Source organism: Danio rerio, chromosome 17 (genome assembly GCF_049306965.1).
Source record: "Danio rerio strain Tuebingen ecotype United States chromosome 17, GRCz12tu, whole genome shotgun sequence".
In the NCBI taxonomy this organism is placed as follows: Eukaryota; Metazoa; Chordata; class Actinopteri; order Cypriniformes; family Danionidae; genus Danio; species Danio rerio.
The window spans coordinates 13276473-13295929 of NC_133192.1; the positions used below are offsets into that span (position 1 = coordinate 13276473).

Consider the following 19457-nt stretch of genomic DNA (forward strand, 5'->3'; position numbering starts at 1 on the left):
AAGAGTAAATAAACATAAGATACAAAAAAGTAAATTATTAAAATGTTAGATATATCATATATGTGTATAAAATATAAAGTCATCCTTACAATGATGATTTTTTAAACAGTTGTTTAAGCAGCGATCTTATTTAAAGACAATACAGTTACCAAGTAACATCGTCATGGAGTGGGTCTCTAAACAAGAAAGCCGTACGCATGTAAAAAAAAGTGTATTTAATAAATTGTTACTTATTGTATATTTGTATTTTTTTGTTTATACTTACAACCCCCCCCCCCCCCCCCCCCCCCCAACATGTAGATTTTTTTAACATGTTATATGCTGTTATTTAAATTAAAAACAATAATAATAACCTTTATGGAGTGGGTAAAAGTTTAAACAGAGTGACGCGGGAGGCGCTACCAATATATTCATGAATATTCATTATCTTCTGCTCAGGTTTCCAGGCAACAGCGGTATGATACAATTAATATTCATGAGACAAAGGCTTTTAGCTAAATTTCCCGGATGGTTGCAGGAGGAGGAGCTGCGCAGACAGCGGAAATACCCGGATGTGTGACAGGAAGAACTGCGCAGACGTGCAGCAGAAACACACAAACACACCAGCGAAGAGCGCGGTTCATTCACCATCCAAACTCAAACAACCTGCCCCATCAATCTGTAAGTATTTCTGGTTGTTTACGACAATATAATTGAAAGAAAACGTCCGCGCGTGAATGGCAAAACGGAACATTTAGTTTGTTGAAATTAAGGCTTGATGCACTTATGATGCTACTGCATGTTAGCGCTTGAACTGATGACAGCTCTGTCCACCTGATGTGGTAAATAACACTTCTGTCAGCGGTTTAAACAAACATGATGTGTGCAGGGATGAAAGCAGCTTTGCTATAGCTTTAACCTTGCATCTCTATAGGAATATGACAGATGTTTTAATGCACGAGTATAGATATCACGATGCATTTCGTGTATTATATAACATCAACATCTGTTTTCATCCAGATGCAGCATGCCATGATCTGTGCTGATCTCTCTTTTTATTTAAATAAGCGTAAATGTTATGGAGTGATATGACCTTTACTGAATGGAGACTTCATTTTAAGGATTATTTTAAGTAGCCATGTGTCAAAACAGAGATGTTGAGTTGATGTGTGCTTTGTTTTGCCTCACTGAGCGTGAGATATTCGTGCTATTCTAAAGCTGTTTGTGTTAGGTAGCTTTCTCTGTTCGTAATATATTGAAAAACAGCATAAAACTGTAATTATTAGGCTAGAAAAGCAAACAAGTTAGTCGACGCTGTCGTTTCAGTGTATTGAGTCATGACAGAGGTCACAATTAACCCTCGCTAAGGTCACAGTTTAGTTGACAGGCTAGTTTGCACTTTGCTGGTTTTATCATTAGTTATTCTTAAATAATAATGGATAAGTAAAAGTATCTCTTTAGTATCTTTCACAGAGAAGAAGTCACAAAGTGCTTTACATTAAAATAATTTCTATCATGAGTACAAATAACACCAAATGTTAAACATTGAGGTAAAGTTGGTTATATATTCGCACATTCAGACATTCTCCTTAATAATATAATTTTAGAAAAGTATTATTTGCAAATGGGTGACACGGTGGCTCAGTGGTTAGCACTGTCGCCTCACAGCAAGAAGGTCACTGGTTTGAGCCATGGCTGGGTCTTTTGGCATTTCTGTGTGGAGTTTGCATGTTCTCCTCGTATTCACGTGGGTTTCCTCCAGGTGCTCCGGTTTCCCCCACAGTCCAAGGACATGCACTATAGGTGAATTAAATAAGGTAAATTGGCCGTAGTGTGTGTGTGTGTGTGTTTGTGTGCGAATGCAAGAGTGTATGGGTGTTTCCCAGTGATGGCTTGCAGCTGGTAGCTGGTTAATTTGGCTGTTCATTTAGCTTTGACGACCCCTGATAAATAAAGAGACTAAGCTGAAGGAAAATGAATGAACAAATGAATTCTTTGCTATTTTTTAAAGAGAAATCACATTAGCAGGCAGTGACTGTCAAAGTACAACATTGTTTACAGTTAGTTAAATAGTGCTAATGTTATTTTAAAGTCACACTTGCCTTTGAATTCAGTGCTAATATTCAAAGTTGCGTCACAAGTAGTCACTGTTAAAAAAATGAACGTTTGTGTGAATATAAAACTAACTTTACCTCAATATGTAAAACCAGCTCACTGTACTGTTAAATAAAATCAGCTTTTTTAAAAGGTCATACAACAATATCAAACGTTGGTCTGTCAGTTATGATAGGGTAAACTAAAGCAATGTAGTCCAGCTTCTGGGAATATTTCCCATGTTTTTGTTTGGTTGCTTAGTTTTAAGGATGAGGACATAAAGGTATGATAGTTTGATTGTTTAAAAAAAAAAGAAGCTGAATAAAAAACATATTTGTGACTTAAGTTCATAGACATCTGTCAATGTAATCTGTTTCTTTGCAGACACATTGGCATTACAGTATGGAATGATTTTTTATTTTATTTTATTTTTTTAAACATTAAAAGGATCCACTTTATTATCTAGAGTATATGTAAAGAAATAAAATGATTTGTCTTTTTGATTTTTACCAGCAAAAATATCCTAAGAAGTCAGAAAATGTCTCAACAAAAGCATATAAATAGTTCAAGACAAACATAATGTTGACGTAAGTTACAAAACAAGAAGTAAAAATAGGATGATATTGGGAGAAAAATAATTATGGCATTGCAATAATTTCATATTTTAGTATATATGTTACGATATAAACACAAATGTACCAGATGTTTTCAATCGCTAAGCTGTATTTTGAAAGATTACATGTTTTGGTGTGTAGAGGAGAACATCTGCAGAAAATGTTTTGTAAACATATTAGTATAGATAAAAAGCTAAATATAGATAATAATAATAAGAAGAAGAATAGAGCTATTGTTTTTTTTTAGAAATGAAATAAACTGTCCTTTATGGCTTTCTGTTAAGTTGTACAGTATTCGGATACAGAAAATGAATGATCAAATGTAAAATAACACTGTATAGTCTTCTTCAATCAGGGGTGTCCAAACTCCAGGAGGGCCGGTGTCCTGCATAGTATAGCTCCAATTTCCTTTAAAACACTTGCCTGGAGGTTTCTAGTACACTTAGAAGGAGCTTGATTAGCTTGTTCAGGTGTGTTTAATTGGAGTTGGATCTAAAATATGCAGGATACCGGCCCATCAGGACAGAGTTTTGACATGCCTGGTTTAAATAAATAAATGCATTTATCAACAGTTTATTTTTTCTATTGAACAAATCTTATAATTTCTTGAGCCCGAAAGCTTTAAACTTGCTTTAAATGCTCACACAGTCACATGCCTTTAAACATGTGCAAATGATAAACATTTACTCTATTATGGCTAAACTTTACAAATTCCAATGAGTCCTCAAATCACATGTGTTCTGAACTGTGCTGCCCGGGCAACTATAATCCGCACTCGACATTGCACTTTCTGTAAAGTGACTATTATTTATGCACACATCCTGATGTTGATGCCGAAACAATATACTGCGCAGCCCTTAGTAAAATAAACTTTCTTTTTTTTTGCAAGTTTTTGCACACACAGATATTTCACATGTTAGTAGTACATAAGTAATAGGGTTGTAACGGTATCAGAATTTCACGGTACGGTAATACCTCGGTATGAATGTCACGGTACGGTATTTATTGAATCATTTACAGGAAAAAACAAAACTTATGAAAATACTCCAAAAAAGTGCCAAAAGTGTCAATGAAATACAAATTAGCCATCTATTTGTAAGCTTTAAAACAGGAACTTCAATTTTAATAACAAAAAAATATTAAACCATGTAAAAAATTAAGTTTCAATTTAGTATTGTTGAAAACTCATCACATTCAACATTTAATCACTCACTCACTTAGATAGAGATGGGTTTAAAGGAAAATTATCATATAAATATAATCTGGTAAAAGCTGGTATCTCTGGGTATTTACAATGTCCCCTGCAACAGAAAAAACCCTCTCATTTGGGACTGAGGTTTCTGGGACAAGAGAGATATGACTTGGCCCAGGTTGACAGCAGTGGGTAACGTTGTGCATTGTCTTTCCCCCACTTGAGAGGACAAACCATGAGTGAGATGGAGATCTCATGTCTGCATCAATCTGAACAGTGTGCTGTGTTTCTGCAGTCCCCATGACTGATTATTAATCGTATTCCCCAACTTGCAGGCATGTGCACACACAGGGCTCAACCTGTGCAGTGCACATGCCCTTTTTAGTCTTGGATAGAAAGTTCCCTTCCAAAATGATCAAAAGTGCCCCCGCGATGCGACATACCCTCCGTCCCCGCTTTACAGTACGCGTGCGACAACACAGCTGATCAGAACGCGCGCGACAACACAGCTGATAAGAACTCGCGCGACAACACCGCTATTCAGTACGCGCGCGGCGACAACACCCGCTTTAGGGTTTTCCAACTCTTTTTCATCCCCGCTTCTAGCAGCACACTCCGCAAGGGATTATGGCCAAGCCTGGGCTGATGGGAATTGTAGTTTCCGGTACCTCCCGTTTGCTTCATTCGCCTGAGCAAATTTTCTCAGAAGACCTATAGTTTTACCGAGTCATGCGACTACGGTAATATCGAAAAAAATTTATATTGCGGTATGACGGTATTTACAATATCGTTACATCCCTAATAAGTAAAGTCAAATTTGCTTAACTAAGATATTTAAATGTATGTTGTTTGTCTTTTTTGTCATTTGTCTCATTAGCTACGTTTTCATCCACCTATTTTTATGCACATTTTAGATATGGTTGATGGAAACACCAAGATGCGCATAAAATTAGAAAATGCGCATAAAAACCACATGCGCATAACTGAGAAGGATAACCTTTTTATTCGATAAGAAAACTCTATTTGAAAACACTTTTACCGAACAAATTCCAGTATGTGCACTAAAAAAAGTCATGTGATTTTGTTAAAAGAGATCATGTGACGATAAAAATGTCTGGGAATGGACAAACCAGCAGGCTCAGCACATTGTAAAACATCTGAAATGTTGTTTTGGTCATTCTAAAACGCTTTAACTGTTTCAGTATTAGTGTTATTATATTATTAATTACCTCAGGACTGTCAAGGGCATCTGCGCTTTGCGTCTCATGCCTTTAAATGCCACCAGGCGTTCATTGCGTGTTGGCATTGTCATCTGAGGTGAAAGTCGTTTATTAAATAAAGAAAAGATTCACACATCTTCATTTAACACAGCAAATTCCGTTTGTACTGTTGATATTTGGCGCCAGTTAATCAGGAAGTGATGATGTTGTTCTCTTTGACTCGTTGGATTAAAACGCTGCTTTATTCGCACATCTTTTATGCAATATTTCAGTTTTGCACGTAAATTTAATTAGCATTTTTGGATGGAAACATAACTATTTTCATGGAGAGAATTGTATTTAATTTTGCAATATCCACATTTTTGTCTCTTTGTTTGCAAGTTTTACTCAAACAGTAAAAGCACTGAATTCAGCCATGCACAAAGTGTTTGCTTCTCTTATCTACGTAAACACAGAAAATGTTACAATTTGTACGATAACATACCTACATAGCAATTTATGCATACACAGTAATACTTAGAGGTGACGCAGTGGTTAGCACTGTCGCCTCACAGCAAGAAGGTCACTGGTTCGAGTCCCGGCTGGGCCAGTTGGCGTTTCCGTGTGGAGTTTGCATGTTTTCCCCGTGTTAGTGTGGGTTTCCTCCGGGTTCTTCGGTTTTCCACACAATCCAAAGACGTGGTATAAGTGGATTGGATGAACTAAATTGGCCATGGTGTATTGCCACGTTCACACTAGAGTTTGAGTATGTGAAATTCTGTTGTATGGTGCTGTGAAAAGGGTTGGGATTATACAAAATGATTAGATATTTTTCTGTCTATATTTTAAATTTCTGTACTGAGAGGTCATGTTTTGATCTTCAATTGATCTCACACAGTCACGTGATGCTATTTCGTAGGTCAGAGTTCACCAAGCTTGAACTTTGCAATGCAGCGAACTGTGAAACTTGTCACACGAGCTTGCGTTTCCGGTCTGACGCATTCGCTAGCATACGAATGGAAGTCTATGGGCAGAAAAGTCCAGTGTGACCGCAGCTTATGAGAGTATGGGTGTTTCCTAGTACTGGGTTGCGGCTGGATGGGCATCCACTGTGTAAAACATATGCTGGAATAGTTGTTGGTTCATTCCTTTATGGTGAGCCCTGATAAATAAGGGACTAAGAATACATGAATTTGCCCTTTTAAGTAGAACACTAGATGTCATAAACAAAAAGTTACTAGACATAACAAAAAAGCATCAATATATATGTAAAAAAATAAAACAATACTGAATAAAAGAGTAGTTGAGTGTGGGGTTGCACGGTTTACTGGTAATATGGTAGTATCGTGATACTATGGCTCCAAAATACTGTCGGTGCCACTGTAGTTTGTAAACTGTAGTATCGTCATTAACGGTCTATATAAAATACATAATGTTGCATGTGGAAAAAGTAACTAAAATGCTCACACGTTTGTGCAACAATAGACCATTTTATGTTGAATAGTCTTTGGAGCCCTTTACGGTTGCAAACTGTAGAATTCACGTCCTTTATGGTAGCCTTTTGCACAGAAAAAAAAAATATTCAGAGGTGATTCCATGGATTTACTAAAAAAAAATTACTTTAAGTGACTGTAAACAATTTATTTGGGCTGAATTTAAACAAAGAAATTAAGTTGAATTTTATTACATTTAATTTGTTTGTTTAAATTTAACACAAATAAATTGTTTGCAACAGTTTTGCAGACATAATTTTTTTTTGTGTGCACGTTTTCTGTCGCGTTAGTTAATCAGTTCATTTAATCAGTTCATTTACATTTACGTGAACTAAATCAGTTCATTTCTGCTCCTGTCATTATGATTAAGTAGCCTCAACAATAATAATCTTGAATCTTAACTGATAAGACTGAAAAAAACAATAGGTTAAGGAAACATTAGAACAATTTCTGACCACTTCATAAAGTCTAATGTAGTTAAAAAAAAATGCTGGTTTTGTAACGTATAATTTGTCTCTTTTATTTTAATGTTTTTTATTGGTCAGTTATCTACAAAATAAACAAAAAAGAACGAATACATTGTAGGTGAAGTGACATGCAAATAGTTCTTTTCAATAGTTAGTAAATCATTTGTTCAATTCAAGTAGGCATAATATAACATATAAAACATAGTATTTCTGACAATTTTCTTTATTTCATGGATTTGAGTTATGAGTTACAGTATCGCAATACTACTTGGTATCACAATACTTCAGCTGGTATAGTATCATAACATGAATAAATGGTATCGCGACAACCCTTGTTGAGTGTACTTTGATATTTCCTCAGAACATTAAACAATTCCAAGATAAATATACTTCAATACTTAATTTCTACAAGCCTTAATTGAGTAGCAAATTAGAATTGATCTTGGCCTAAATTATTTAAGGCAGTACTTTAAGTTTTTGTTTTTTTTTTCTCCTTCATTTTTCAATTATTTACTTCACACATCCACTCGGGTCTATTATGCTGTTTCATAATGACTAGCCATTCAGAAGCAAGTATTCCACACAACTGAGCTAAGTTATAGTTTTTTATTATGTGAATACAGTCAACAGAATATGTATTTAAATATTTCAAGAAGGACTTTCAGTATCACTTCCTGTTTTAAAGCAGAATAGAGAATTGAGGTTGATTTCACAGCCGGTTTTGAGGAACACAATGTGCGTGTCGAGCTGCTCCAGTCATGCTTGTTTTTCTAGATGAATAAACCTATTTCCATATCTCTCTCTCTCCTTTTTCTCTTTCTCTCTTTCTTTTATTTTTTGTTCTAGTTATTATTGTTAAAATCTATTATTATTATTATTATTATTATTATTATTATTATTATTATTATTATTAATTAGTATTTTAAAAATAATGTGTTATTTTTAATGGAGTATGTTTTTGTATTCTCTCTTTCTCTCTCTCTGTTTCTCATTCACCCCTCAGGCTTCAGTGTTTTCAAATGAGTTAATGAGAGAGTGCAGCTGTCTTTGATTATTAATGAGTCCCCTCTTAAAGAAAAGCGGATGAATGAACATGCCAGCCCACAGACACAAATTTATGTTTGACATGTTGTGACAGACCTTCTGTTTTTCTGTTTGTGCTCTTTAAAGTGTCAGTTATTAACATGAATAATTATCATAATGTACATTTATGTAGTGACACAAATTGACCGGCCAAAAATCGGACCTGTTTTTTTATTTTGATTTTATTTTCTGTTCCAGACCTGCATAAAAACTGCATTGCAATAATTTGATAGTAGAAAGTGAGAGTTAACTTAGGCTAGTACAAATGTACCAATAGACTTGCAGCACAGGTGCCATGCAGAAATAAAAGGATTACTACAGTAAGTTGATCACTACAGTAACTTTGTTCCTTGTTCAACATTTCATACTACAGCAGTTCTGTTATATTTTCTACATTACAATAAAATAATTCTGCACATTTTTATTCAATGCATTGCTCTGCTTATGCAGTCTAAACTATGGGAAAATATGTGTAAGCTGCTAAATCATATAGAAAGATCTTAGTGAGCAGGGAAGGCTCAATTCTGCTTGATTTGCTATATCTTTTGAGAGTCTATAGTACTTTAACTGTTTTTTTTCTTGCAGATTATTACAGACTAGGGTTGACAAAAGGATTAAGTTCTGTACCAATCATTACTGAAATTTGAAAAACGCCCTTTTCCTGCTAATATTTGAGAGCTGTTGACCAAATTTTTTTCGGTCCAGATGGAACCAGATGTGAGTCTACTTAAGGCAACAACACAGTTGGGTTTTCTCAGCGCTAGCTGTGTGGCTTTGGCTTGGTGTGTCCCAGCCCTAAAGGAGCTGTGTGTACATTTTATTCTTCTAAAGCACAAAATTACCATAATATGTTTGCAGATATTTAAGAAACATGTTAAATGAACATTCGTGTTTATCTGAAAAACAATGCTGAAGTCAAATATTCTGCTTTAAAAAATGTGCTTTCCGTGCTGGAACGCTGTCTTTGTTTTGGTCATTTAACCCACCCACTGCCACTTATTAGCTAATTATATTTCTGCACCCCTGGTTGGCTTTGTGGAAAACAGCGTATTTCATTCAGTCAGAAAGGTACTCAAAGTATGCGTCCTGAACTGAAATGTGACCGCCGGTGGACAATAGCAGACTCCGAAATGAGACGCAGATTCACAGTTCCACGTAAGGTTATTAAATAGCAAATAATATAAATATTACAAACATTACGTAAACATTGGGTGAGCAATTTACATTGTAACCCCATGTCCTGACTACATGCTACCTTATGAGATTTGCAGAAATTAATTTTTTTCTTGATTTTAAAAAAGTGTTAGGAAATTTGGCTGTTTGCACCTGACGAAACACGGCAGAAATTTAAATACAGCCCTTCAGAAGCACACAATAGTGCACTCACTGCATTTCAACCAAATGGTAAGGTTTATAATCTAATTAATACATATTAAACTTATTTAGCATTATTAAATGTACATGCTGAATGACTAATATGTGTTGCTTTGCACTAAATCACAGTACTGAAGTTCAAACGGTTTATTTTAGTTTCAACATCTGAGGTGAACTATGCTGCTTTTTTCAGTATATGGCAATACATGTGATGTAAAATGGTATTTAAATCCACATTATTAGCATTTAACACTGAATAAAGCACATGAGTTGTACCTGAGGTTATCATGGTTTATTATGTTGTTCAGCTTCAAGAAATAGAAGCTTTTTCTAAAATATAAATTTTAGGTGTTGGTTAGAACAAAAACCCCTTTAATATGGAAAATATTCCTTCTATCGTGTGCCAGTGCTTTTATTTAGAATATAATTTAAATCAGCCTTTAGGCGCAGTAGTCAGGCTTGCTGTTAATGTCGTCAATCTGGCAACCTGCGCTTGCGTGTGTTTTGGATCAGGGGTGCAATAACTAGTTCAGTTATTGGGTGTCAAACTAACTACATACCGAACTTTTAAGACTTAAATTGTAACACATGTCCTTAAAAACGTTTTAATTACTGTAAACGATAAAAAATACTGTAGATTATAAGGCCATGTGTTTTATGCTGATATATAGTATTTCTAAATGGTATTTAAGTGTTACAATAGGGCAGAGATCCCCAAACTGTGGCTCGCAGGCCAAAGTTGGCCCATGGTAACCTTTGATTTGGCCCGCCATCCCATCTGAGAAGAGAGGGTGAATGTTGGCAAGGTAGAGATTGTCTTTCAAATAATGTTCTCTTTTATTTGTTTGTTTTATTGGTAAGCTACAAAAAGTTTACTGAAAATGTTTTAATTAAAATGCTGTCATTTAGTTTAAAATGTAAATACTGTCAGCTGACGGAAAGAGGACAATGCAGAGACTGTAGTGAGCAAATCAAGGCAATATTCTGCTTGAGTAGGGTATTCAGCATTGAACTCTACTGAGAAATGTAATTGTTTTTGTTTTTATTGCAGTAAGTTTTCATGAATTGGTTAAACTGCGTTAGTTAATACGATTCAAAGCAATGTTTTCTATTTATTTTAAAATATTGGGAAATAAAATAGTTTGGTATATTTATCTTCGGCTCACACCTATCAATGATATTTGGTTTTTGGCCCTTCATACAAAACAGTTTGGGTACCCGTGCAATAGATTATTATTATTATTATTATTATTATTATTATTATTATTATTATTAATTTTATTATTATTTTACAATGTAATTCAAAAAATTGAAAACCGTAAAATGAACCAAACTGACAATTTTGTGAACATTCAACCCCTAATAAAGGTTATGTACATATTAAAATTGACAGAATTTATTAACACATCTGCAATCAGAATTAAACACAAAAAATATATATATATCGCTGCATCGCTAATTTAATTTTATGCGTTTATATCTTAAGTGGGTCAGAGGTCAGAAAATATTTTGAAGACGAATTGCTAGAAACAAGTGTTGAGCAGTCGTGTGCGGTTCACCTGGCTCTTGTCGTGATGTGTTTTGGATGTGTGTAGGTGGTCACACCGCAGGCACAGATCTGATGGTCCGCTCTTCACTGAGTCACTGTGTTTTTAAAAGCGTATAAACACCCGGGGTCTAATGTGAGTCAGTCTGCTCTTCTGAATAACATCAGGATCAGGTCCTCAATATACACAGACAGGTTTTTTATGTATGCAGTTCCCTGGTTAATAAGGATGCATTTGTGTACTGCGTTTGTCTTGCACATTGCAACAGAATGGTGTGTTTTATAGTTTATATGTAAATAAATAATGATAATAACACACTTATTTACATAGCAGGGCTTTTAAAGTTACCGTAGCTTAAAGCTAAAATGGAAACCATGAAGCTTAAATCACTTTTGTTAAATGAAATGAGCGTTAAATGTTAAAAGGATTAAATTAAATTGAAACTAAAACATCTCGTTTTATTCAGAAGTTGTAAATGTGGCAATAAATAAACAAACATACAAACAAAAACATCTCATTTTCATTTAGAAAAAAATTATCATGTATACATCTATGTAAAAATTTATTTTTTAAATAAATAAAGGGGGGAAATTTTTCAGAATAGGGTGGGGTCAATATACGATTCCATCGCTGAAGGCCGATAGACATCACGATGCTGAACCTTTATCGCGATCCTTCACCTCGCCCTTGTCGCAGCAGCAACCCGCTCACGAAAAATACACAGTTTATCAAGGATGTACCGCTAGATTACGTCTCATTATAGTTGTTAAATGTGATATTTAATTAATCTTGTCTCCAGTATCTAATGACTCTTCGGTCTTTTGAATCCATCAGGTAATGTGTCAGTGTCAGTACACTGCTTCAATTTTTTCCTTTTACGCTTTTCTTAGTAATTTAAGTGAAAACCTCAGACACTGTTGGTTGGTTCCTGTTGATTGTGCACCTTTTTTACCATCCAAGTTTGTTGAAGCCATTATAATGACACAGATCACTCTATCTCTTCATGCCAAAGTGATTGACAGGTAGTAATTTATGTGTAACGGTATTTTTATTTATGATTTGGTTATTGGTAAAACTAAAACCATTCGGGTCAGGTAGTTGAAACATTTGTTATGAATTATTCGTTCATTTTCTTTTCGGCTTAGTCCCTGAATAATCCGGGGTCGCCACAGCGGAATGAACCACCAATTTTTCCAGCCTGTTTTTTACGCAGCCTGTTTATGCTTATGTGCTGAAACGATCTTCCCTCCATTAAAAAGAAATTGTTGAAAAAAATAAACAGGGGCGTTAATAATTCAGGGGGGCTAATAATTCTGACTTCAACTGTATATGTATATGAGCAATATGCTAGTAGCGACATGGCTGTATAAAGGCAGCCTCGTGGGAGGCATGCATTCCCTTAATGTCCTACAAGTGACGATATAGAGCCATATTGCACTGCTACGAGTGTGTGATATTGCGTTTATATAACAGTTTGACGGCACAATTTTGTATAGAAAAAAAAAAGTCAAACACAGACAGTCTAAATATCCTTTTGTATGAGGAACTACTTTCTTTTGCCATTCCTTCACATCTGCAGCTGAAGTCAGAACAGCAGATGGCGGAAAAAAGTAGTTCCTCTTACATAAGGTTTTTTAGACTCTCTCTGTTTGATTTTCTTTTTTATACACACAATTATGCAGTCAAACTGTTATATAAGCCAAATATCAGTGCGATATGGCTGTATATCAGCACTGGTGGGACACTAAAGGGCGTCACACACCAGATACGCCGCTCAGCACCACGACACTGTGCGCACATGACAGTTGAAGGTATCGCACACCAGACGCTTAAATCTGCATGCTATTTAAAATGAAACTAATTAGATGGCGCTTTGTGGCGCGGCAGAAATATGAACAGTGTCCCGAGTCGTGGCTGGGAGCTGCCGACAGCCGCCGACTTGCGGCGCCGGTGTGTGTACCCTGATAGAAACCTATGTTTAGAATTCTGAAATGCATGAAGCTGCGTGTCACCGAGCGACACTTCTTGTGTGTGACCCCCTTAAGGCAATGCACGCCTCCTACCAGTGCTGATGTACAGCCATATCGCACTGCCATTTTAGCTATTTTACTTGTTAAAAAATGAATTCTCTGATAATAACATATGAAATAATACTAAAGAAATTAATAATGCTAAATATCTGATTACCTGACCAAAAGCATTTGCACAAAACATTCTTTTTTCGTTTATTAGCCCTCTTACTAGTATTAAAGCTGTAAGCAAATGCAGAACAAACCCAATACAAATTTCAAGTGGTGTGATTCATGCACTGCTCTCAGAAAGCCTGAAGCACAATTACTGCTGAACTATGAGTCAGTTCAGTTAAAGGCCGGCTATTTCTTTACTGTTCCTGATTATTCTGTGTCTCCCAGAGGCAGAGCGGAGCGGCGTCCAGTGCCTGAGCGGATCTTGATGGATGACGGTCAGTGGCAGAGCGACGGCCCTGTAAGGAGAGGAGGAGCGACTGAGCCGGAGCTACAGAGCTGCTCTGAGTCCTTCCGCAGCCCTGATGACAACCACAACCGGCTGCTGGAAGAGGCCGATGAGGTGGAGCAGGGGCCCAGAGGTGGACACGGGCCCCTCCGGCCGGAGCTCACTAACAACAATGGAGACGATGAGGAGTACGACAGTTCCAAGGTGGAGGATGAAGAGGAGGAAGATGAAGAGGAGGTGGACAGTAACAGTGGTGCGTTCTCTCCAGAGCTGGATGGACACATCCGAGACTCTCCAACACCCAGTCCCAGCCCCACAGGTAACTTACAGAGACAACAGTGTGGAAAGAAACCTTGATAGATGTAGTATCAGTATGTTAGTCTTCAAGGATATCTTTTATCTAGTGTGCTCCAAAGCAGTGACAAAATTTGCGTTAGATATTAAACAAATGTAAGCATGTAAATCTTGTAGATTGTCACTTTTGCCCAAATGGATCAACACTTTTTTTCACGTCACCTCATACTTCTGTTTCTCATCTAATCTTGACCAATCAAATGCTCTCTAGTGTCTGACATGCCGCACCCCTTTAAGACATTTCTCATTAGCATTTCACTTGCTGTGCTTGAGCTCAACCACTCTCACTGGCAGAGCTGTGATAAAACGAAACTCTATTGGCTGCTTTTTTAAAAGGGGAGGGGCTACTCCAGGGTTCAACGCTAGTGATTTTTTTTCTACTGGCCTGATAAGGCCAGTGGTTCAGATTTTAACTTGCCCTGCCAAAATTTACACTGGCCCCACCAAAAAAGTTAATAGCAATTTTTAAGCCACATATAGTATTTTAAATAATGTGTTAAAAGCCAAACATAATTGTAATATCTACCTTTTTTATAAAAAAAAAATACAATTGTAGTATAACTAAATTTGAGTGTGTGTGTGCGTGGTCTGAGCCCAATCATTTGACTTGTTGTTTTATTAATTTTTTTCATATTTTCTTTAAGGAAAATTATTCAGTTCATCAAGGTGAAATTTATTACATGTAAAAAAAAATTAATTGTTAAATATTTGCTTACAATTTTAAATTACTACTTTTTTTATTGTATGCAGCTTCAAATAAAATTATTACTCCAGTCATTATTGCTTTTGTTACTATTACCATTATTAATAAGAACAACAGTAATATATATTAATATTAGAGTGTTTTCTGAAGGATCATGTGACTCTGAAGACTGGAGTAATGAAGCTGAAAATTCATCTTTAAAATCACTGGAATAAATACTAAACTACATTTGAACAGTTATTTTATAGCGCAAAGACATTGCACAATTTTACAATATGTACTGTATTTATGATATAATAAATGCAGCCTTGGTGAGCAGGAGAAGCTTATTTTAAAACATTTAAACATTCTACTGACCCATACCTGTCAACACTCCCGTTTTTCCCGGGAGTCTCTTGTATTTCAGACCCATCTCACGTATTTTTCTGTCTCCCGGAAAACTCCTGGAATTCCACTACCATCTCCCCCTGCTCCTAAGCTTTTTGGTGGTTTTAAAATGACTAAAATAGAAAGATATACCCAAGCTAAATTTAAAAACAAAAACTTTATAACAGAAATAAAAGCATGTAAAATGGCTAAAAATTAAATTAAAATTAGCCTATTATCTAAAAATGTGTTTTATAATCTGCATTTTTATTTTTATTTTTTATTGTTATTTAATTATATATTTAATGGTTTTTTTTATTAGTATTTAATTTTATACAATTACTTAAGCTTCAAATTTAAAATGCTAAAACTAAAAAAATAAATATGCAAATAAAAAAAAAATACAAATGTAAAAACAATAGCTTATTGTAAATAGTAAAAACTGTATATGACTTGTTTTCTTGTGTTTATGAAATTCTCGAAGAAAAACAAAAAAAAATGCTCTAATAATTTAGCAAAAAAAGGATATTTTAAAGTGTTGACTTGGCAAGGAATCTAAAATAAATTCATTTAAGAATATGTAAATGTATTTTAAGAAACTAAAATTCATCTAATTTAAGCTGGAATTTAAATAAACTAAAACTAAAATATAAAAAAATCAGACAAACACAAAAGGGAATTTCAAAAATATAATTTAAAAATAAAATATCAAATATAAAAATGGAAGCTCATTTAAATGTTTAGTGAACGATATATAAGTATGAAGTATTATGCTGTCGTTAATCTTTTTATTAAGTAACAATATTAGTAGATTTTGCTATCAAGTAAATTGAACTAAAACTTTTAATTCAAACAGATTGGAGAAAGCTGCTAACAGAATCAGTTAATCAATCTCAAAACATCTCACAGTGCCACTGTTGGACTGCACAATTAAGAAACTATTTGGACTGTTTGTAATTAAGAAGAGTCAAATAGTTGAGCTGTGTGTCAGTGCATGTGTGTGTGAATGTACTGTCACAGTTCTCTTGCAAAAACAACTCGTTAACTCGCCTAAGACTTAATCTGCTCGTTTTTTTTTTTTTTTTGTCTCATCTGCTATATTGAGAATTTTTGAAGAGCTTGTCATTTGCTAGAGATCCTGACACTGAAGTATTATAAGAGAATCAGTAGTAAACTAAATGAGTAATCCTTTAGCACACCAATACAATCAATTAGTACTTTAAAAAAATGAGTAAGCCTATTGTAACTTTGTTTTTTTTAAGTTATTAGGTAAGTTTTTACATTTTTATATTTACTTATTTATTCATTCATTCATTTTCTTTTCAGAGTAGTCCCTTTTTTAATCTAGGTTCGCCACAGCGAAATGAACCGGCAACTTATCCAGCACATGTTTTACACAGTGGATGTTCTTAAAGCTGCAACCCATCACTGGGAAATATCCATACACTCTCATTCACACACATGGACAATTTAGCTACCCAATTCACCTGTACCGCATGTCTTTGGACTTGTGGGGGAAACCAGAGCACCTGGAGGAAACCCACGTGAACACGGGGAGAACATGCAAACTCCACACAGAAATGCCAACTGACCCAGCCGAGGCTCAAACCAGCTACCTTCTTGCTGTGAGGCAATTGTGCCACTGTGATGTCCATATATCTATTATTTTACATACCATATATCATATATATCACTTTTTAAAGTAAAGTCAGCTAATTGCTTTAAAAGCAACTTTAAATAAATTCAACTAATCGCTTTAAAAGCAATGGGTTTACACACCTCTTAACTAATTGCTTTTTACAGTGTTAAATCTTTCCTAATACAGATGTTACTACTTCAATGTGTTCCTTTTGCCGCCATTCATACCGCGGCGACGGCGGCAATTGGTGCACCAGCAGCTTTTGACCGCTGGGTGGCACTTTAACCACAGATATTCGGCTTTGCCTTTTCACAATACTAAACAGACAGTTTTGTATGCGTACCTTGTGTGATGTGAGGTATGTGACAAGACACTACGAAACGAGATGAGACTCGAGGTTGGGTTCATGAGAACGAGATGGAATTTTTACTGTATTTTTCAGAAATCCTCTGAAAAAAAATCACAAAATGCAAAAACAGTTTAGATGCTTTTAAAAATTTAATTATAGTGAATGTTATTTTACTTTTATTTTGATTAATTTTATGCAGTTAAAGTCCGGCAAACACTCCAAAATATTTGCTAATATAAAAAAGAAAAATAGATTTTTATTAAAGGGCTCCTATGGTAAAAATCTACTTTTCAAGCTGTTTGGACAGACATCTGTGTAGATATAGTGTATAGATCGTCATATTGGGGTGATATAAACACACCCAGTCCTTTTTTTTTTAATTCAACAACATAGAAACGGACCAATTGGAGCAGTTTTTAGATCGACCGTAACTTGACGTAGGAGTGTGGTCCCCCCGCCCACTAATATTGACTGACAGCTGCGCGCATCAACATATCCTCAGTTTGTTGTTTCACATCCCTCATTTTCAGCATGCGAGTCAAAGCGGTGTCACTAAAGGAACACCCCTGCTCCATTTTTAGATGTAAGGCTCATTGGGATCAACACAAGATCAACATTCACCACATGATCGCTGTAATCGGAATTATTGTTTGTAACTTAGTTTGTTTGTAGGTAGGTCTGCAAACTAGTGTACTTTTCATTGCGTTCACCTTAAACTTCAGCCGTTTGCATGTCTCGCGGTCACAGAAGCTCCCTGTGAGTGTGATCTTAACTAGGTGCAGCTGGAAAGTGCAAGCAGGTTGCCTCACGTGAGTGTCGCTCCATTGGAAATAAAATAACAAACTTGCCTGCAGGTCGCACACCAAAAGCGACGCTCAGCGCCATGCATTTTAGAATTCTAAACATAGGTTTCTATCAGGGTACACACAACGGCGCTTCAAGTCGACGGCTGTCATGCTGCTTCTCTCTGTCTGTTGCCAAACACAGAGGGGGGAGCTCTTGGCTCCGCCTCCTTGTTATGTTGGGCGGGAATTTGAAACTAATTTTCATGTGAAGCAACACACCCCTGAAACAGCGAGCTATGTACACACACCCAAAATAAGTTATAACACATTATAATAAAAAAACCTGAATTGTGTTTTGAACTGAACCTAAACTGGCACACTCCATAAAATTAATAATAATAATAATAATAATAATAATAATTATTATTATTATTATTATTATTATTATTATTATTATTATATTAATATTAGCCATAATATTAATATTAAATCATAAAAAGGGGTAAACTATGTGCCCTTTAAATAGAAAAAAAATCACAAAATACAAACCAATGTAGGTGCTTTTTTGAAAAACTCGTAATGAATTTTATTTTTGTTATTTTACTTCTATTTTGATTAATTCTAATCTGCACCCCCCCACCCCCCCCCCCCCCCCCCAAAAAAAATTAGCTATAAACTCTACTGACTGACTTCACATGTAAAATTAAATGTAAATTCAAATGTAAATAAATATGGATATTTCATTTTAAATAGTTCAGCAGTTTCACTTTCAGCAAGATTTCATTCATGCCACTTGACAAACTCTGGACTACTGAATGGGAATATGAAGTAAGGACTAGTATAGACCTTTTTTTAAATGGAGTTTGATACCGCACACCAAATGGAAAGAAAACTCCTTTATGCTGTCCGGGGAAAGCAGATCTCGTCTTACCCCTATTAACTATAGTTATAAGATTAGAGATATATTGAACAAAATATCTATTTAATTCAGAAACTGTTTCACTGGTCTATTTTTAGAAAGTATGAACTGAGTTTGTTTTGATCTTGTGCTAATTTGAATTTAAGTTTGTATTTTATTGTGAGATCTCCACGAAGATAGCATTAAGGCTTGCATGCTGTTAAAAAGTGATTATGAATTATTAGATCCAATGTTTCATTCAATTCATTGTTCAATGTTTTGAAATGAAGAAGTAAAATCAACAGAATCCTTATTCTATGCAGTTACAATTGCTGAGAGAAGGAAACTCTTAGTTTCTACACTTCTTGGGTGTTTCTTTTCTGACACGTGCTATAATCTGTGTAGACCAATCGCAACACACTGAGCTGTGATTTGACCAATAAGAGTACAGCAGAGCAGGATAGAGTTTAGAAAGGCGGAGTTTAGACAGGCTAATATTCAAATTAATCAAATCCAATTGTTTGACAGTATTTTTGTACTTGTATGCATATAAATCTATTGTAGAAGAATTCTAGTTTCCATCAAAATAGAGGCACTTGTAATAGTTTGCGTAGATGTGTTTGTTGTGAGCTTGAGCAGACTGAGGGTGGAGTAGCATTTCTTTTGTCTGGTGGATTCAGGTACTCTGAGTAATAGTGCTAGACTTGTGTTTCTGTTTTTGGCAGCAGAGTGAGTGACTGGGTCTCAATGTTGACAAGCAGCTTTTCAGACTGGTTTGAGTGTCATGAATAATACAGGTCAGCCTCTGGAGTGAGATATCGGTGTTGATGCACAAATACTGGGTGCAGT

At 35.4% G+C, this 19457-nt stretch overlaps 1 protein-coding gene across 1 annotated transcript in view; it reads left to right on the top strand.

Moving 5' to 3' along the window:
* Window positions 1-570: 570 nt before the first annotated feature.
* cnsta (consortin, connexin sorting protein a) overlaps window positions 571-19457 on the top strand; it is a 59968-nt gene continuing 41081 nt past the window's right edge. Inside the window, exons 1-2 of the mRNA XM_692809.9 lie at window positions 571-660; window positions 13454-13833. Of these exons, the coding sequence (XP_697901.4) occupies window positions 13494-13833 (340 nt within the window). The 5' untranslated portion in view covers window positions 571-660; window positions 13454-13493. The remainder of the gene's footprint in view (window positions 661-13453; window positions 13834-19457) is intronic.